Here is a 21,669-nt window from a genome sequence, read left to right on the forward strand (position 1 = left end):
ATTTTTACTAGTGTACTGTACAAAAATGTAGACCTTCTTAAAATCTGATTCTGTGACTGTTCCTAGACTTTTGTAATAAAACATTTTTTCTTTTTTACTAAAAGCATGTAAACTTTTATGATCTTATTTTTAAAACGCCATAACTTTTTTTATTTAAGATGTTATCTCGTTCTTAAAAATGCTAAACGTCTTACAGATGTAAGGGGTATGTAAACTTAGCACAACTGTACATCATTACAGACTAGATTATGGCCTGACCTGCCAAGGGTTGTAGAAATATATTTCCCGTGGGGTGAATAAAAGAGACACCATCTTGTCCATCAGCTGTGATGCCATCAAAAAGGGGCGCATCACCACCTGAGCAAAAGATATCAAAATAAAAATTACAATTGCTGTATAATAATCTTATTTTTAAAAGAAACATCTGCCTCACAAACCAAATAATTCTTAGTGCTAACTCACAAATTACAGTAGCCTTAATAATGATTCTGTAACTTTACAGAACATCTGAACTAGGATCTAAACATGCATACATAGAGAATAAAATAAATAAAATAATATTACACAATATTGTCACATTCTGTTTAGTTTTTCATAGACTTTTTCATGAAAAGGACATTTTCATGTCATGTTTCTTTGTTCAGTTTCCCGCCACTCGCCTGTCTCCCTGGTTACATCATTATTCATTTAGTTCAGCTGTGTCTGTTTAATCATCTCAGTTGTTCCTTCTTTAGCACTCTTTGTCCGGTCACCATTATGTTTAGATGTGTTGTGCTGTTGCCTGTCTTGAGATTGTTTGTGATTAAACTAAGTTTTGAACTTGATTAATCTGTATTCATCTTCCTGCCTGCACGCATCCGTGACAAATATCAAGCAATGTGTATCATATAATAAATGGGTAACACTTTATTTTAAGGTTCAGTTATTAACTATTAACTAGTTGCTTATTAGCATGCATATTACTAGGATATTGGCTGTTTATTAGAACTTATAAAGCACATATTAATGCCTTACTCTTCATGACCTTATTCTAAATCCCTTAATCCTAATCAATACCTAAACTTAAATGCTATAAAAACTACATTACTAACTATTAATAAGCAGTAAATTAGGAGTTTATTGAGCCAAAAGTCGTTGTTAATAGTGAATATGTGTTCCCCATACTGAAGTGTTACCAATAAATGTATATAACACAATTTTATATCATAATGAGTGATGTTATTTAATGAGTGATATATATGCACACTACCATTCACACTAGTAAGGACGCATTAAAATGGCTCATTAAAATGGATTAAAAAATGCTCTTTTTGAGCATAAGAGACTTTTGGAAAGTAGTGTGTAAAAAAAATTGAAATTAAAACAACAAAAGTCTGATGCTTTTGATACTGTGGCCTTAACCAGAAAAGAGTAACTCCAGGGCTGAAGCACACATTTTGTTTGTACGGTTGTGAGTGCAAACTGCAAGTGTTTTTAATCTAGGATTCACCTCTGTATCCTCCACCGCCCCCTCCAGCGGTGCAAGCACCCCCTCCTCCCCCAAACCCCCCATACGTAGCCCATTTCAGCGCTGACAGAGCCTCAGGACAGGATGAGCCTCCTTGACCCCCTTCAACAAGAGATTTTCCAGCCCAGGGGAGAGAGGATGAGTCCCTCCATCCACCTCCTCCACCTACACACACACACACACACACACACACACACACACAATAAAGCTTGTTGATTCTGTGCTACGAATGTTATTCAAATCATGTTCCACAGACAAGTCTGAAGATACTGTTATTCATTGTCTGCTCTTTTACTTTGTGTGCAAATATATTTGTCTTTAAAGTGAGAGCCCAGAACTGCTTTCATATGGCAATTCAGAATCTTCCAGATGTCAATCCCACTGACATCCGTCATAACTTAAAGAATTGTCACAAGATAATGTGATCCCGATGGCTAAACTGAAACAGCAGTATCGTATTGTTGAGAAAAAAAATGGTTAGTAGCTAATGGAATAAAAGAGCCCATAAAGCATTCATAAATGTGGGATTAGCTGAAAATTGTTGGAATAATCGTTGCATCCAAATTTTAACCACAGAGTAATTGTTAGCATTCAAAGACAGAAGCAATTTTAATATAAAATCACAGTAAACAAGCAGTGACTGAGAGAAGCCACTAACCCTAATGCTGAACATATGGACAAAAGATTGGGAATACCTCTTGATTCCTGAATTCAGGGGTTTCAATCAGACTCTTATTTCCACAGGTGTATAAAGTCAACAACCTAATATTTATGAACATTTGTGGTAAGAAATGGGTCATTCTGAAGAGCTCAGTGAATTGAAGCATGGCACTGTGACATGATGCCACATTTGCAATGAAACAAATCATTCCTGTTGGTCAACTGTAAGTGGTATTATTTGAAAGTGGAAGCGTTTAGGAACAGCAGTAACTCAGCCACAAAGACCAGGTCAGCTAATTCGGTCAGCTAAGCTAATAGTTGGTGATGCATGCAAGCCTCACATCACCAAGTACAATGCCACGCATCACTGGAGCCATTAGACTATGGAGCAGTGGAAATGTGACAAATCACACATCTCTGTTTGGCAGTCTGATGGGCGAGTCTGGGTTTGGCAGAAGCCAAATTTAATGAGTTTGGTGTGAAAGAACTTGACTGGCCTACACAGAGCCCTTACCTCAACCCCATCTACAGTGGGTATAATAAAGAATTGCCCTCCTTTAAAATAACTATTTAAAAAAAATTGCTTTGCAGCCTGAAATGAAGATGGACACAGTTGTTGTTTTATTCAGCTGTATTTACTTAGTGCAACTTATTACATCCAAGTGAAAGATATAACACCAAAATGTCATTTTTTTAAATTAATAAAATAAACATAAAAAACTGAATCACTAAGTTAGAAAAAGAATCACCCCCTCCTATAAATGTTTTTTTTACACCCAATCAGGTGTAGCTTACCACCTTCTCAATAGCACACAAATCCATTTGACTTTCAACTGTGATCAGCTGTGGTCATTTTGATTAGCTCAGCAGGGAAAGAGCTTTTCCTGGAGCATTTCAGTCCTTGTTAGTGCAGCTGAAGAAAACAATCAACTATAGGTGGCAAGGTACTGTCAAATGGTCTCTGGGATAAAATATAAAATTGTGGACCGACACAAGTCAGGAGATGGATAAAAAAGTGCAAAGGCTTATCTAGAAGCACAGTGAAGTCTAGTATTAAGAAGTAGAAGATATTTGATACAACACAGAATCTCCCTGGATCAGGACATCGCTCCAAACTAGATGAAAGAGCCAGGAGGAAACTGGTCAGAAAGGCTACCAAGAGGCCTACAGCAACTCTGACAAAGAGTGGTCATTGTGTCCATGTGACAAAAAAAAAAAAAAAATTCTCCACAATTGTGTCTTGTATGGCAGGGTTGCAAGAAAAAAAACACTCCTCAAGAAAGGCCACATGCAGTCACAACTGAGCATTGCCAAAAAAACGCACACTGAAGATTCCGAGGCCATGTGGAAAAAGGTGTTATGGTCAGATGATGAAACAAAAATTGAATTATTTTGCCTCAACGCCAAACGATATGTCTGGCGGAAATCCAATACAGCTCACAATCCAAATAAAACCATTTCTACAGTAAAGCATGGAGGTGGTAATATCATGTTATGGGGTTGTTTCTCTGCAGCAGGGACTAGAGCACTTGTCAGGATAGAAGGAAAAATGGATGGGGCAAAATACAGTCAAATTCTTTAAAAAAAATCTTCTGCCCTCTGACAGAAAGTTGTCAATGGGAAGAAGGTTTACTTTCCAACATGACAATGACCCAAAGCAAACAGCAAACCTGATAATATAGTGGTTGAAGGAGAACAAGTTGAATGTCCTTGAATGGCTTAGTCAGAGCCCACTTAAACCTCAATGAAAATCTGTGGAACGACTTAAAGACTGCAGTGCACAAACAGTCACCATCAAATCGAACTGAACTTGAGCAGTTCGGCAAAGAAGAGTGGTCAAATGTTGCAGTCTAGATGTGCAAAGTTAGTAGAGACATCTCAACAGACTAAAGGCAGTAATTAAAGCAAAAGGTGGTTCAACACAATACTGATACAAGGAGGTTATCCTTTTTCAAAATCAGTGATTCTATTTTTTTATTTTTGGTGTTTTATCTTTTACTTGGATATTGTAAGTTGCATATTTAAATATGGCTGAGAGCAAGATTAAATACGGCTGGAAAACAAAAACTGTGTCCCTCTTCATTTCAGACTGCAGAGCAAAACATTTCAATTATTTTAAAGGGGGTGATTTTTTTCATTGTAACACTTTGGAATGAACTAGAACAGAGATTGCTATTCAGGCTTTTTGTCTTCTTGTGGAAAGCCTTCCCTGTTATACTGTAGCTATATAGGGGGGACTAACCCCATATAAATGTCTATGTTTTAGATTGCAATGTCATTACAGTCCCTGTTGGTGTAATGGTCAAGTGTCCCAATACATTTGTCCATAATATATTGTATAATATAGTATATGTATATTCAAAAGCAGAATTAAGTAATTTCCAGAAAGAAAAAAAATATTAATGAAATACTGCATCTAGTACCTGCTGCTCCAGATTTGCCATTGACACCAGAGGCGGAGGTGTCATTCTCATATTGTTCCAGGAAAATTGGGTCCAGGCTGCTTTCAGGGTCTTCCAGGTAGGCCTTTCCTCCACCTCCTGCTGCAATCAACAAAGGAACTGGTTCCCCGTTCTCCATCTGCTCCCGGGCATCCCCCCCAAAAAAAACATCAGAGTTACTTTTCATCCAAGTAAAAAATAAAGCCAGACAGGCCTTCATTTACGTCTGTGTTCCAATTCAGATGACTCCAAATTATTTCAGGATGTCTCAAAAATGCTTGTCTAGACAGGCACTATCAGAAGATGACTGCTGTCCACATGGCTCCCCTTAAGGGTACTCACAGGGCTGTGATGGATGTTTTTAAAGATGTGTTTGAGACAAGAAAATAGGAAGAAAAGAAAGATCTTACCCGATATATATATGTGGCTCCCCCACCACCACCTCCGCCCCCCGCCCACTTCAAGGCCGAACCGTCACTGTCAAAACCATCTTCAATCACAGTAGACTCGCCCAGACAGATTTTATGGGTCTGGGGGTTCCTCTATACATATGTGAAGACAACACAGAAATGTAGACAGAAACCTGTACATACAGTAAATGCATCATAAAAAAAACAATGGCCAAGTTTCACTCACTCCTGGACAGGCATCTTCTCCTTGGTGACCAATTAGGATGTAGAGGATGTCCCCTTTCTCCAGTGGGAAGATAGCTGAGATGATGACACCATGTGAGCGCTTGTTATGGTTCTTTGCTCCTTTGCCTCCTGCGGCTCCATAGGCTGAAATCCTGGAAAATTAGGTATTCCCAATGCACTGAATTAACAGAGGACATACCTGCTATCCCTAAGAACTAATACCCATAAAGAGAAGTAGAAAATAATTGAAAATTAACCTTAAAAAGGAAAATTTGAAAACAAATGAACAAAGGTCTAATTATAGTATGGAAATGGGAATGTATATCATGTTTAATCTGTGTTTGGTAAACTTTTTTTACATTTTACAAGACATTTTACAAGCACAAATATAATACAAGCATTCAAATACACATGCTGTCTTGTAAAATGTAAAAAATATTTTTATATTGATGTAAAAAATATGTTTTTAATTATATTGATTATTTTTAACAGCATCAGTCATAATCATATTGTTTTTGATGCAAAATATAATCATTCTTATTTAGCAATAAGTAAATATTTTTTGCTAATTTAAATCTACACTGTGAAACTTTTTTAGTTTATTCTTAGCTAAAAACACGTAGTTCTTTCAAAAATATATGTGCTCATTAATATATATTTACTACTTTCAAGTAATAAAGTATTCTGGTAAGTTTATAATATGCTATTGAAAATACATACGGGTGAGGGGTTCGAATGCTGGCCGCCATGTTGCCCCTCCATCTTGAAAGTACATTAGCCAAAGAGGGACATACCCGTAAATTCAAGCTTCGCTTTTAGCGTTTTAACACTCGATGGCACTGTCGAATGTGAAGAGGGGGATTGGCATGTTAATCTTGGACTAAATCGGCCACCATAGGAGTTAAAACGAAATCAGAATTGAGAGGAACAGAAACTAATATTCACTGGATGGTCATATATCTTTTCAACTCTAGATGGGGGAAAATATCACACAGTGTAGCTTTAACAAAAGTTAATCAACAAAGAAAATATTTGTGAATTTGTGTATTTGTGAATACTCATGTGAACTAGTTCACTTTAGTACTAGTTCACTTAAGTACACTTTTATTTAACATTGGAAACATGTTTGCGGTATATAATGCTAAATTTTATTCTCGCACAGTATATATACAGTAAGCTATAAATACTGTATATATATATATATATAAGGAATGGGTCCCTCACAAGGGGATCATCATACTTAAGAGTATCCTTGGTATCACAATATTTGGCTAAAATATGCTATTAATATTACTTATATTAAGTGATTAAGTCATAAGTGGGCCCAAATTATACCCCATTATACCAGTGAACATAAACACTATAATTTTAATAACATACAATTTAAGCTGAGCTAATCCTAAAGTGTAAAAGCAAAGACTTTCATTCCCTCACATCACTAAGAAAGATAAAAGTTCTTGTCTGAAGGCAAATATAATATTTTGTTATTAAAGCCAGTCAGTGCTTAGGGCACCAAAACAGAAGGATACAATATAAAATAATTCAGTTTACCAATGAGGGATAGCCTGGGTTCGATCGCTGTGTTTCACTCTAGTACCCTAAATCCAATAGCATCACAACAGTGTTGTATAGGTTCATCTGATAGCTATCTGCCATATTTCCTGTCTCCTGCATCCTCTCCTGCACGCCCTTCTTTCGCAGACAGTTTTGGAGTTGTTTTTAATGAGCTCCCATGACTAGCCTCTATAATCACTGTAAATCAGTTCAAAGGCTTGACTACACAGGGGCCAGATTAAGTGGAGAACAGAAAGAGATTTATTTGTGCCTACAGCCACTGAGTCATGCCTCTCGCTGCCTTTACAAGAAAAGTGAATGAAACAAGTGAGGGAGAAAGAAAAAGAGAGGAAGACTGAAAAAAACTGTTCACACCTGGTATTAACATCTGCTTAAATGCATCTACTTACATTCGATTGGATTTTTGAGGGGAGAATCTCTTATTTCAAGACCACATAGATCATGTTGACAAAACAAAAGATGATCGCCAATTTAAATGAGAGGGAGCGGCAACAAAATTTTGGCCACACAAATATTAGAATTTCATGCAATTTGGATGTTATTTCCTAGCACATGATGATCACCACCAAACTTCTAAAATGGGTAAATCAGTAAGACGTATTTGATTTAACTGCTTTTCCAGAAAGACAATGCTAGTAGTACCTGTACAGAACCTTTTTTTGAACCCAAAATTGAAACCACAATAATTTCCAGCTGAACTTACTTGTACATGTTGGTAGCTGGGGCCCTCCACATCTGAACCCCTCTGAGAGGGCCATCCTTCCCCACCACCACGCTGACATTGGTGTTGCGGTAGGCACTGTCACATTGTGCTTGAGTCGGGCCTAGAGGTCCGCTTGCTCCACAGGAAGTAAACCACCATGTTATAAGGGATGCCTCTGAAAATAAAAAAAACACTGCTTTCTTTTTTATATATTTTTACAATAAAGACTTTTAAAACAAAATATTTTAAATTTAAATAAATGCAGTTATTTTGAACAGTCTATTCAACAAATAATCTGGAAAAATGGTGTCTATAAAATATTAGGCAGAACAACTGTTTTCAACATTGCATCTTGTGACACTGAAGACTGGAGTAATGATGGTGAAAATTCAGCTTTGCCATCACAGGGATAAATTACATTTTATAATATCTTATAATAGAAAGCTGTTATTTTTAATTGAATACTATTTCACAATATTTGGTCAAATAATTGCCGCTTTGGTGAGCATAAGAGACTTATTAAAATAATAATAATAATATCACCAACACCAAACTTTTGAATTGTATAATACAGCATGCAGGAGAAAGACTGTACCTGAAGCTGAGGGTTCTGGGAGAGGGCTAGAGTAGTCTAAATTATGCAGTAGTCCTTGTCCAAGAAGCAGTTCATTTAGTTCTTATAAACCATATGTGGAAAAAGATCAAAGAACAAAAAGAGAAAGAGACAATAAAAGTGAGATGTTAGAATCAATTGTATTTTTTAACTTTTTGCCATTTTTATTTTAAGACCAGCATTGTATCGGTGTCACAAATGGTGGCTGAAATAAACGCACAACAAATGAAAGTCTTTAATAATAATAATTCCAAAGGTTAACATGCAGGAGAATCACAGAATAATGGTATCAACAACTGCGTAAACTGAAACCTGAACATGTGACATAATGCTAAGGTTATCGCTTTCAAAACCTTGCACTTTGAAACCTGTTTTTAAAACCTTGCGTTTTCAGGCACCCAAAAAATGCTTGAAAAATGCTTGAAAAATGTACGTTGTTGTGTAATAAATGGCTAAAACGTCCCTAACTCACTCACAAATCAGGTGAGTTGTTGCTTTCTGAAATAAGTCTAAAGATATAACCTTCTTCACTAGCTTATCTAGACTTCCTTGGTCTATCATCTCCACTTGGACAATAAATCTTGTTGTTGAACAGCAAGGCTATGTTAGTCTATCAGTAAGACAGGCACTAAACCAGCGCATGCTCCAATGTCTATGATGGTCCAGACTTGTTTATCCAGTATTAACAAGCACAAGCAGAAATGTCCATGCCGGTCCAGGCTGGTAGGAGTGGACATTCCTGCTTACTAAAATGATATAATGAGAGGATGAGAGAGGCATCATAAAGTGTGGGCACTTTTATTACCAACAGCATGCATAGCAACAACTAAGCCACAGTGCTTGCATTTGACTATTTACATGATTATTCTTTCTCTTATATTTCAGAAAAACTAATATAAAAAAATAAAAGAGAATTCCAAGACCTCCAAAGTCCATGTCCTTGACTTTTACTGTGTTAAATATGGTGGAGAATGAAGGTGATGAGTGAACACAGACTTCGATAGTGGCCACATGACAAAAAACAGAAAGAAGACGACTAAATAGAAAGCTAAATATGATATTTAGTGAGCAGATGGCTCAGGAATTTCTCCAAATCACAGATTATGGAAAACAAAGTTAACAAGGATAGTAAATCTCGTCTTTCACGAGTCTTGAACGTCAATTAACAGTCCCATCAATTCCTGCGGTCAACCGTGGCACGGATTCTAAATCTGAATATCTAGTCAGAAAAGCAGAAAGATTATTGTTGCCATTTTTACGACATTTGCCGATTGCGAAATAAGAGAACGAAAAGGGAGGTCGTCTTATCACTTCTTCCATCCTTCAAAACCAATCAAGCAGAGTCTATATCAACCGCGTTATGAGAACCATCTCCCACTGCTAACTGGAGACAGCGGTTAGACATTATGTGTGCGCATCACATCTTAAATTCTCCATCTGTCTTACTAAATACTACATTTTTGAACACGCCTTATATCTTATAATGGTTGGACACAATCATGAGTGTAAAACTGTGGTCAATAAACTTGTGTGCATGCTGTACATGTGTGAAGCAGAAAGGTTACCTGTGTCAAAACATGCTGCACTTAATGAAATGTCATCGAGTGCAATGTCAGCCTTGGAGCCAGAAGTCCAGAAAGCCTGCACTTTAAGATGGAAGCTGCGCTCAAAACAAATTAAAAAATATTTTAGAATATGAGCAAAGGTCAAGAGTTGTTCATGTAAATCTAAACATAAAATAAAACAAAATAACCGGAGTAGAGCCCGACGACAACTCATTTACATCACTCTAAGCAGGGCAAGACAGGGCAAAAAAGTTCCTTTGGGTAACCTAATTTTATTTTGACTTTTGTATCATAGACAGCACCATATTTCATCTCTAGTTAAAAGCTCATTCATTTTATAATTTCTACCAGAACATCATTGATAAATCAGAACAGTTACAAGGTTAATTGAGCTCATTTTTGTTATGACAATTGTGATGTGTGGTTTTATATTATGTTGGCTCAAGTGACCCAATTCGTGTTTTTTTTTTCCCATGCGGCACAGATCCGATATGACCCACGAACGTGTAAGCAAATAGATTCCAATATTGGCTGGTTTCAGGCCTCATTCATATGTGGAAATAAATCTGATAGGAATACGATATGTGCATTTGTGCCTGCCATATAAGCAGACAGATCAGATATTCCCGTCAATGTGAGTCGCACGCAAGTTTTACTTGAGCACAAGTAAGAAAGTACTACATTTTTAGTGTAATTAAATATTAAAGGTAAGAAAACTTTTATTTATGAAATGTAGTGCAGTAAAAAGTATGACATTATATATTATGCTTTAGAATGCAATGAACTAAAAGTTTTCTAAAGAAAAAAAACTGATAAAGTATACTTAAAAATTTATTTGAGTAGAAAGTAAAAATACTGCACTACTGTCCGCCTCTGGATATGAGTCACCTCTAAAAGTAGATGTAAGCTGGTCGTCAACAAAACAAACATTGGATATAGTCAACAAATTGGAATTGGGAATCAAGACCTGCAGTGTAAATGTGTGAGGGATTCCCAAACTTTTTTGGCAGCTTTGACCTAAAATATTTTAATTGAAGTATACCACCTAAAATTAAGTTGAGTGTTTCTTTTTCTTTTCTTTTACCCCAGTATTGGGACAATATGGTCCCTGACCCACTCATCTAATCATCTCACCTATTTAAGATCTTCGTAATCGGCAGAGTGATCTCTTGCCAAGCGTCCTTCCAGTGTCCGGATCTCTCCCACATCAGCATAGGTGCTGAGATTCCGTTCTCCAGCAATGACAGGAGCACCGTTCCATTGAAGTCCCCATAAAGGTACAGAGAGAACTGCAACTGCACAGAAAACCTCAGCAGTTTAGCATCTGCTACAAGACCAAATGTCTCAGAATAATATCTTGTTCATGGAAAATCAAGTATGAAATTGAAACTTTGGCTGCACGCAAGATAACCCTGTGTAAGCTATTTGTAGACATTCTGTACAGACGTGTCCCTTTTTTTCATGGACAATTAACTTGAAATTTGCCTACAAAGCAAAGTCTCAGAAACCAAATATTGCGTCACAGAACAAAACCATTTTATTTGACTAGTCAAAAATGTGGGGTCAGGAAGAATAAAAAAAAGAAGACATTAATACTTTTTTTTCCAGCAATAATGCGTTAAATTGATGTGACAGAAAAGACATTTAAATAAATTCTGGTCTTTTGAACTTTTTATTCATAAAAGATTCTTTAAAAAATGTATCATGGTTTCCACAACGGTTTTTAACAAGAAAGGTACCTTCAGATCAGTATATCTGAATGATTTCTCAAGGACCATGTGACACGTAAGTAATGACTGCTAAAAATAATAAATGAAGCACAATTTCAAATATATTTCAAACTATAGTTATTTTTCACAGTTCACAATATTACAGTTTTACTGTATCAAATAAATGGTGAGCAAAACAGACTTCTTTTAAAAATATTATGACCCTAAACTTTTGAAAGGTAGTGCAAGTCTAATATATTAGAACATAACACGAATCTTGTCCTAATTGTGATTATGTAATGTGAGTTTGAGATCATTGTCTAACAATTTAAATAAAGTTAATATTTTAACATAAAATCATTGATATAAAATCATGAATATTTCTTTGTTGATCACTCACACCGCAGTAATATTTCTCACAAAGCTGTGGCTATCAGCATTATCTTACCTGACAGTCCTGATTGGATATAGTTGAAGGGAGAGCTGGGCTTTGAACCAACGGCTCACTTTCATCCCCATCACCTCTGACCTTTAAGAAAAGAAAGTGCCCTGAGGCGAGAAAGGATCAGTACTCTGTTGAGTGCTTAGATATGATGTGCTACAACTTACAAAACAAAAGCTTAATAGGCAGGGATGAAAAAAACTCTTCAGAATGGGCTTTTAAACACAGTGCTGATCATTTTATAGCGAGGTAGAGTTTCACACACACACACACACACACACACACACACACACACACACACACACACACACACACACACACACACACACACACACAGCCACACACACATTTTTTAAAGGGTGCATTTCAGTTTAACAAGTTGGAATACAACTAGCCAGCCATAAACTGGATTTAGACACATATATTGTGGACTTACTTTGAGATTAAGTCTTGCATCATTCTACAAATACATCACTCTACATAATACAGCATTACTCTCCTCCAGCCTGTAAATCATTACAGACTCCTCTTAAGGATATCATGTTAAAATCACAGATGCCATTAACTCATCATGAAAATAGTTTCAGATAGATTCTCATGCCATGAAAAATCCCATTGGTGACATTCATAACTAAAAGGATTGTCTGTCTTGGAATAAATGTGAACAGAAATTTAAAGATGGTCTTTTAATACACATGGGTCTCCTATGTCCCTGTCTCAAAGCTGTTGTATTATTGTAATGAGAACAGTTTTGATCAATGCGCAAACATGGAAACCAAATGAACTAAACTCACATAGTTGTTTAACTACATCACCTTATGACTCTCTTAATTGGACTGGAAGTCTAATGCCACCATTCATGTGCTTTTGGAAATTTGCTAATTCCCACTTCTGAAGTTGTGATTACGATCTCCTCCCATTCAAATTTTGAAATGGGAAGGCGTTTATGTGCAATTTTTACCTAGAAAACTCGCCAAACGTGTCATTACAAAACATTACAAAACCATTCTCAATGCTGCTGCAGATTAAATAAAATGTGGACAACACTGAATAAATATATTTTTGTCAGGTTAAATTCTGATAATTGATCACTCAAACAAATCCCTTTATCTAAACCTCTCCACTTACCGTCGGACTCACACATCTGTCATGTTTGTAGTTTTTTAACACTTTTTTATTTGCATTTGTAGTTCTAATCGAAATCACGTTAAACTCGCATGGGTTGTGGGCTATATCAGCCGTTAACTGCACATCGATCCGTACTTCGAATTCTGACTGGAAATAGTAAACCATCCGGGTATCTTTGGCATACTCTTTTCAACATACTACGATTTGGAACGTACTAATTCTTATTTCGAATACTATTTAGTATGGATAGTATGTGAATTGGGACGCAGGGTTACTTGCTTCCTGTTGGGGTCCTAACTAGCAACATTATTAAGTTTCCCCAAGCGATTGCCCGTTTATAAATGGATAATGTGAGTCACTCAAAAATGTATTTTTATTTTTCAAAAAAAAAATTAAGGTAATGGGTACATTTAAAAGATGATTCTTGTATATATTTAAATAGTATTTCTATCCACATTGTTAATTACAATGTTTCCATATTTTAGAGTTCATTATGCAGACAACCTTCAGGTTGATTTAACCTGAATAACATTAACGTTAATTCACCTTTTAACATTTCTAAAAATAATTAAATTGTTATCAGTGATTACTTTTTCCATGATTAGTTTTTTTGATTAGTTTTTTAATATATTTCTGATTTTTTTGATGAAAAGAAAGTTCAAAAGAGCAGCATTTATTTTAAATAGAAAGAATATTATAAATGTCCTTACTGTCTCTTTGATCAGTTTAATCTATCCTTGCTAAACAAAATTAAGTTGATTAAATGTATTGTTAAATGTAACAATATTTCCACATTTTAGCATGGAAAACATTGCACTTCTGTTAGGTAACCAATGTCTGAGAGATGTTGTTTCACATTTACCTTGAGTGTTTTGCAGAGCTGTGCCCAATAGATCTGTGTCTTCAGTCAGCTGTTGTCCACTAACTAGTCTCCAAGAGGACTGTGTATAAGCCACTGACCATCCACAGGAGCCCACCTCAAATGAACAGTATGAACCCAAAGGTAAGGAGTCTGCAAAGACAAAAAGCAAATTATGAAACATCTTACAAATCTGTATAATCCAGCTGATCGTGTCTGCAACCATTTTAGTTTTAAGCCCAAGTATATCCCAAAGACAAAGTCTGAATTTCAGCAATCGGATACAGTACTGAAAGTATTCAAATATTACATAATTCCAACCTCTTTACTTCCAATAATAAACAAACCACAATTATGCTGACATGGGACAAGGATAGTTTGGTTGTTTTCCAGACCTCAGTTTAATTTCTTACTGGAAATACAATTACCTCCTGTGGAAATATGATGTATTGTGGCACATTAAATATTTTAAATGGCACACAAATCATTTTAGGTTGTAATGAGTTGTAAAGAGCTGAGGAAAAGTAAAATATTCACTGGAGTTGATAAACTTTGATACACCCCACAGTTTATAATGTCATGGATGTAATTAACAAGCTTAAAGGAAGTGTATGTAAGAAATGTATTTCAATGAATCATAAAATGGCCCTGAAATGTCATCAGTCATTAAAGGGTTAGTTCCCCCAAAAATGAAATTTATGTCATTAATGACTCACCCTAATGTTGTTCCTCACCCGTAAGACAGATATTTTATTTTTTAGTCCCAGAGCATATGCAGTCTATGCTCACTTTACTGTCCATGTCCAGAAAGCTAATAACAACATAATCAAAATCATCAGTTGGCTGATTAGAATATCTTGAAGCATCGAAAATACATTTTGGTCCAACAATATCAAAAACGACGACTTTATTCAGCATTGTCTTCTCTTCCGTGTTCCTCCAAAAAGATTCAAACAGTTCATAAATCAGTGAATCGATCAATAATTCGGGTCGCCAATGTCATGTGATTTCAGCAGTTTGGCAGTTGGACGCGATCCGAACTGCTGAAATCACATGACATTGGCGACCCGAATTATTGATCGATTCACTGATTTATGAACTGTTTGAATCTTTTTGGAGGAACACGGAAGAGAAGACAATGCTGAATAAAGTCGTCGTTTTTGATATTTTTGACCAAAATGTATTTTCGATGCTTCAAGATATTCTAATTAACCAACTGATGTCACAAGTCACATATGGACTACTTTGATGATGTTTTTATTAGCTTTTTGGACATGGACAGTAAAGTGGGCATAGACTGCATATGCTCTGGGACTAAAATACAAAAAATATCTTAAACTATGTTCCGATGATGAACACAGTTGTTCCGAGGTCTTACGGGTGTGGAAAGACATTAGGGCGAGTCATTAATGACATACGTTTAATTTTTGGGTTAACTAACCCTTTAAGAAGTCATGTTAATTTAAAATACTTATATCACTGACAACAGTAGTCCAGCCAGGATATTGTCATTTAAAAGTTGTTGTTGCAGCCTTCAACTGATGTTGATGTTGACATGTTGTGTTTTGGCCTGAAGCGCCCTCCACCTATCTACCAATCACAAAGTCAGTAGTGTTACGGCATCCGGGTTGCCAGCTCGGCTCTAGTTACCACAGCTGCAGCTACAAACGTTCCTGCTGGATCCTGCAGCCTATCTGGCAACCCAAGGGGGGTTGGGGATACACTGCTCTACAGTCATTTGAAAGTGATTCTAGTACCAGTTTTGGCCACAATCTTACATACACTACTTTTAAACTTAGTGGGAGATCATTTTCATTAGGATTTTGTCAAAGTTATTAATCATGAAACCCATATAATATCAAAAGAAGTTTCTTCCACATTTCTATATTAGAGGAAAGAATAAAAAGTCTTTGGGCCAGAATTACTAACTCTCTAAAACTCTCTTCTGGCATTAAAATAATTACTGTCAGGATTTACTAAAAACGTGTAGTAAAAAATTAGCGCTGAATAAGACTGACCTTATTACATATGCATTTGTACGAGTTTCCCTTTCAGGCACAAAGCTTATGGGATGAGAGTATTTCAATGAATCATGCAAGCTGATTTACTAATGTTTGCACTCATCAATTTACTGGTATTTGCGGCATTATTTACCACCCAAAAAAGGTGGTCTTAAACCAGACAGTAATTTGTGCTGCTCTTGGTAGATTTTGTTGGTCATGTAAATGATCCGGCTGTGTCTGTGTTCTTTAAATTGCGTGTCGTCAGTAGATCACGAGTAGATCTTTCCACTCCAATTGTTGTTTTTTGGAACTGAGCACTCATGCTAATTTGCCCTGTTTAGTCTGGTCTGACTAAATCTGGTCCTTAGTGTACAATTCAAGCAAAGAAATTCTCTTGTAGCAACACTGGTGATTTTCATACTTCTGCATAACTTAAAAATATGACTATTTTTCAAGTAAATATGTATAGTATAATATATATAAAAAAATGTGCATTCATTTATTTATAAAATGTAGCCTATTAACCACCATTAATTTACTACCATACCTGTTTGGGGTTAATATGTTTTCTGAGTCTAAACTGTAAAAAAAAGTCTATAATATTGTAAAATATTTTTACAATTTAAATATGTGATTTTATTTAAATTTTAACGGTGCACTGTGTACATTTTAGCGGCATCTAGAGGGTAGGTTGCAAGTTGCAACCACTCACTCCTTTTAAAGAACATAGAGAAGCTATGGTGGCTGACACAGGACAAAGATGGCGTCGTAGATCAGTTTGTCCATTTAGGGCTACTGTAGAAACATGGCAGTGCAAAATGGCGACTTCACTGTAAGTGGACCCGTGGTGCATGTATACAAAAAGGGCTCATGCTAAGGCACTAAAAACATTATGTAAGGTCTTTATATACCACTGAAAACATAGTTATGTACAGTATACTATATTGCATATTATATTGTATATTATATTTCTGTCAACAGACCGTCATAAATATTACACACTGCACCTTTAATATATTTTAAAAAGTAATTTATTTCTGTGATGGTAAATTTAAATTTTCAGCATCATTACTCCAGTCTTCAGTGTCACATGATCCTTTAGAAAATAAAATCTTAAAATACATTAAAAATCTTTAATACATTTTTAATAGGCTGTCTGTATATATGGATTTCTTTGAGTCTTTGGTCTCACCTTTTTAATCTTTGTGGATTATAAATGCTGTGTGCCATATATTTAAAAAAATCTACAAGTCGTTTGTACACAGACGATAATTATAAATCATCCGAGCATAGTATAAATGTTAATGAAGATTAAATAAATCAATAAATATGCAAATAGTTTATTTGGGCTTTTAAAGCCTTGTGGGCTTTTCCAAGAGGAAAGCCCACAAGGATGCATTTCAGGTCCATTGTGTAGTTCTTTACACAGTGAAAAACTTTGACAGAGCTGGTTTGCTAATCCAACGCCTCCAGTGAAAGGATTAGAAATTTATCATGGCCATAATATTTAATACAGCTAATGTGAATGACACACAGCCAGCAAAATACTCAACGGCACCTTCTTATATCGCCCTGTCACACTGCTGTTCATATTTTTATTGAGCACTCTCAACAAAATGCAAATTGGCAAGAAAGATCCCGCAAATCTTACAAGGATTTATGGATTAAAGGCCACCTTTCAAAGAAATGTTTCGATTATCATAAATTAAATTAATGGACTGGTGCGATGCAGCCAGTTCTTTACATTTAAAATAGCCCAAAAATATTAAACATTGTCTTTTTAAGTGCCTAAAGAGCTCTGCACAAACTGAATTGTCTGCACATCTTCATATAAAATATTTAAAATCTTAAATGTTACTCACTGCATATTAAGCCCTCATCTTCTCCTTGTGGACAGTCAGTATGAAAATCACACACTCTTCGCATCTCAATGCAGCCTCCAGAATGACAGTGAAGTGATGAGTCTTTCTCACAATCTGAACCCAAATTCAAATAATCATCTCCTGTAGAAAAACACAGAAAACCATCAAAATTTTGTTCAAAAGTGCCACATTAGGATAGAACAATGATAGCCAGTGCAGTGCATTTAAAAACTTTAATAAAGAAAAAAATTAAATTGAATAATTTAAAAAAACGCTATGGGCACATTAAACAGTTTTCATAGTGATAAAGTAGAAATGTTCTACAGGCGGCCTACGTGCTAGTGATGCATAAAGTAACTCGAACACACATTAGAGTTGAAAATATTGGAGAATAATTAATGAGCTGTTACCCATCATGACACAGTCCTTCAGCTCCAAAGAATCAAAAGCCAGAAATCCAACTTCATGACTGCTACAGGAAGAGTACTGCACTGTCACCTGGAACGGCTCATCGAACTGACCAATCATAGCCTCCAGCACCTCCCACTGCGGCCTGGGCCACAAAAAAAGAAATGCTTTTCACAGTCAATAAAGGGGTCCTGAACTGGCTTTTTTCTTCTTCTTTTTTAATACTGTTGTCTGATGTCAACTTATTACGTTTGCGTGGTTTTTACATTCAAAAATATCATAATGAATAAGTAATAGGCTATTTTCTACACTGGTTTTGAGCCTCTCTCATGGAACGCTTTTTTTTATGGGTTTTTGTTCATTCATTCACTTGTTTTAGTAAATTGTAAACTAATTTGTTCCCTCACTTTAATTTAACTAAAACAAGAAAACAAGTGAATTAGTTACATGTGCTGATGTATTAATAATGTGTGCAAACTAATTGTTAATTGGTGTCGACGGGATACGCATTTTTTCCCCGCATGTCATGTCGGGGCTCCAGAGAAATGATCTACTGAAAAAAATGCTTGTTTTTGCAGATCAACCCTAGTTTTAATGGTAAAATTAGCTCTATAATGTTCAGAGGTCAGAATCAACTGCATATTTCATAGAAAAGTGAGGCTATTTTTGTAAGCGTATACTGGAAAATACCATAGTGCACTAGCATAATATTTGAGTTTATAATATTTTAATCCACGTTCAAGGTCAGAAAATTGTGCTAACGTTTTCCACAGGATTAGTATAATCAAGAAAAGAAAAAAACATTCATAAGGGCTATTCCCAGAGAATGAGTTTTTGTGGCTAAAGGGATGTCCCATTTTTTAAAAGTAAAACTTATTTTTACTTGAGCGCCAAGCTTTTAGAATACCGTGTCATACATGAGACGCTGCAAAAGGCTCGTCCATCTAGTGCATGTTCACACAGAAAAACTGTAAACGGCCCAGAGATAAAGGGGAACAGAAATAATATTTTCATAACTTAATGTGAATGTTAGGAAAATGTTCTAAGAACAGTTTGAACAGTGTCTTTGCTTCATACTTTTGCTGAAGATCAGCACAAAGCTTTGAGATAAAGAACTGCAAAAGAAAAGGTAGCATTGTAGAACTCATATTACATGCAATTGCAAAAAATCATACATGAGTTTCACAGCTGCATGTGAGAGTGCTTCACAAGATGTACAGGAGCTTAAGTACACAGTGGAGAGCTAATGCATTCTGTACTGGATGCAATAGATCTCTGTTGGAAGGGATTATTAAGTATATGACTGATTTGTATAATACACCATACTCCATGGCATAACTCTATTGGGCTCAGATCCATATAGCCAAATGCAGAAAGTAAAAGTATATTAGTTACGTCATGAACGTACTAGCTTGTTCCAAATTGCATTGCATCACCATCTATTCTTAGCTTTCTGTCAGAACCAATTATGCCAAAAGAAACATCAGGTCCTAGTTTTAGAAGCAAAATGCTTTCATCCGTCTTGTTCGTGATGTCCCCAGCATAAGAAAATCAATACCAACTACATCTCCATAACAAAAGCCTTTTGGTTGGCATTAGTTTGTTATGGGTAAATAATTCTGCTTTATATTATTCTTTCTGTAAGTAAAGCACATATGTAATGCTTTTTTGTTTACTTACAGAAGTAGCTCTGAAACTGTCAGTTCTCATTTTTTGATCTGTCAATCGTATATTCATCATGACATCACCAATACATTTATATATTGTTGTATGATATATATACATATATACACTGATCAGGCATAACATTATGCCCTTCCCAGCCAAAACAGTCCTGACCCGTCGAGGCATGGACCCCACTAGACCCCTGAAGGTGTGCTGTGGCATCTGGCATTAAGATGTAAGCAGTAGATCCTTTAAGTCTTGTAAGTTGCGAGGTGGGGCCTCCATAGATTGGGCTTGTTTGTTCAGTACATCCCACAAATGCTCGATTGTGTTGAGATCTGGGGAATTTAGAGGCCAAGTCAACACCTCAAACTCGTTGTTGTGCTCCTCAAACCATTCCTGAACCATTTGTGCTGTGTAGTCGGGCTTATTATCCTGCTGAAAGAGGCCACAACCACCAGGGAAAACTGTTTCCATGAAATGGTGTATATGGTCTGCAACAATGCTTAGGTTGGTGGTACGTGTCAAAGTAACATCCACATAGATGGCAGGACCCAAGGTTTCCCAGCAGAACATTGTCCAAAGCATCACACTGCCTCTGCCCGGCTTGCCTTCTTCCCATAGTGCATCCTGGTGCCATGTGTTCTCCGGGTAAGTGACGCACACGCACCAGGCTATTTACATGATGTAAAAGAAAACATGATTCATCAGACCAGGCCACCTTCTTCCATTGCTCCGTGGTCCATTTCTGATGCTCACTGTTGGCGCTTTCGGCAGTGGACAGGGGTCAGCATGGGCACCCTGACTGGTCTGCGGCTGTGCAGCCCCATACTCAACAAACTGCGATGCACTGTGTATTCTAAAACCTTTCTATTAGAACCAGCACTAAATTTATACACTTGGGTTCAGAGTTTTGTTTTGAAAAAAACATTGATTTGATGTGACAGAAACATTTATAATATCAAAAAATGTTTTAAATAAATGCTGTACTAAACAAAACAAAAATATCACAGTTTACACAAAAATACTAACAGCTGTGTTAAACATTGATAATAGAAAAAATGTTTCTTGGGCAACAAATCAGTATATTAGAATGGTTTCTGAAGGATCATGTGACTGAAGACTGGAGTAAAATGAAAAAAAAGCTGAAAGAAATTCATGAAATTCAGCTTTGCATCATAGGAATAAATTAATCTTAAATTAAAATAATATCTTAAAATATATTAAAATTGAGTCTCTAGCTCACCTGCCAGTTCCTTGTTCCTTGATTGTAAGGGCTATCTGTTTGATGACAGAATTGTCAGTGTGTTTCACAAAGGCGGACACGTTTCCTGTGAGTGGCTCCGGTTGGAAACGAGCGAAACGAAGATGACATAGTGGCCCACTGCTGAGCACTACAGGACTGGTCATGTGGAAACTACATCTGCCAGCAGCAAAATTAGTTGAGGTGGGCTTTAGTAACAGAAAATGACCTGATGAAAGACAGGAAACTCTTATTGGACTGTAAATAATGGACAATTAATTTATATATATATATATATATATATATATATATATATATATATATATATATATATATATATATATATATATATATATATATATATATATATATATATATATATATATATATATAGTTATCATTGATACCTTCTGATTTTCCAGTGGAATAATCTTTAATTGGTGGGATGCCCCATTTATTGGATCTGTGTTGCTGTGGTGATGTAATATACCAGTCCCCTCCAGTGCTGTGATTGGATAATGTCCAAGAACATGGAGATTCAAAATCACAGAAGGAAACTGCGGAAGGATGAAGTAATACTGTCAGAGGGTTTAAGGGACGTCACAACTCACACATAATGCAGGTTCTGAACCTAAAATAATGCAGGTTCAG

The 21,669-nt window shown here is 36.0% G+C and overlaps 1 protein-coding gene across 1 annotated transcript in view; it reads right to left on the reverse strand.

Annotated features, from left to right (window-relative positions):
- ltk (leukocyte receptor tyrosine kinase) overlaps positions 1-21,669 on the reverse strand; it is a 54,852-nt gene that overhangs the window by 15,940 nt on the left and 17,243 nt on the right. The window contains exons 3-17 of the mRNA XM_067455266.1: positions 21,426-21,575; positions 21,022-21,247; positions 18,113-18,255; positions 17,703-17,843; positions 13,841-13,990; positions 11,857-11,957; positions 10,834-10,994; positions 9,700-9,794; positions 8,117-8,197; positions 7,522-7,696; positions 5,245-5,395; positions 5,019-5,150; positions 4,591-4,747; positions 1,490-1,672; positions 259-357 (exon numbers count right to left, since the gene is read on the reverse strand). Coding sequence (XP_067311367.1) covers positions 259-357; positions 1,490-1,672; positions 4,591-4,747; positions 5,019-5,150; positions 5,245-5,395; positions 7,522-7,696; positions 8,117-8,197; positions 9,700-9,794; positions 10,834-10,994; positions 11,857-11,957; positions 13,841-13,990; positions 17,703-17,843; positions 18,113-18,255; positions 21,022-21,247; positions 21,426-21,575 — 2,145 coding nt within the window. The remainder of the gene's footprint in view (positions 1-258; positions 358-1,489; positions 1,673-4,590; positions 4,748-5,018; positions 5,151-5,244; positions 5,396-7,521; positions 7,697-8,116; positions 8,198-9,699; positions 9,795-10,833; positions 10,995-11,856; positions 11,958-13,840; positions 13,991-17,702; positions 17,844-18,112; positions 18,256-21,021; positions 21,248-21,425; positions 21,576-21,669) is intronic.

Source organism: Pseudorasbora parva, chromosome 10 (assembly GCF_024679245.1).
Source record: "Pseudorasbora parva isolate DD20220531a chromosome 10, ASM2467924v1, whole genome shotgun sequence".
Classification (NCBI taxonomy): Eukaryota; Metazoa; Chordata; class Actinopteri; order Cypriniformes; family Gobionidae; genus Pseudorasbora; species Pseudorasbora parva.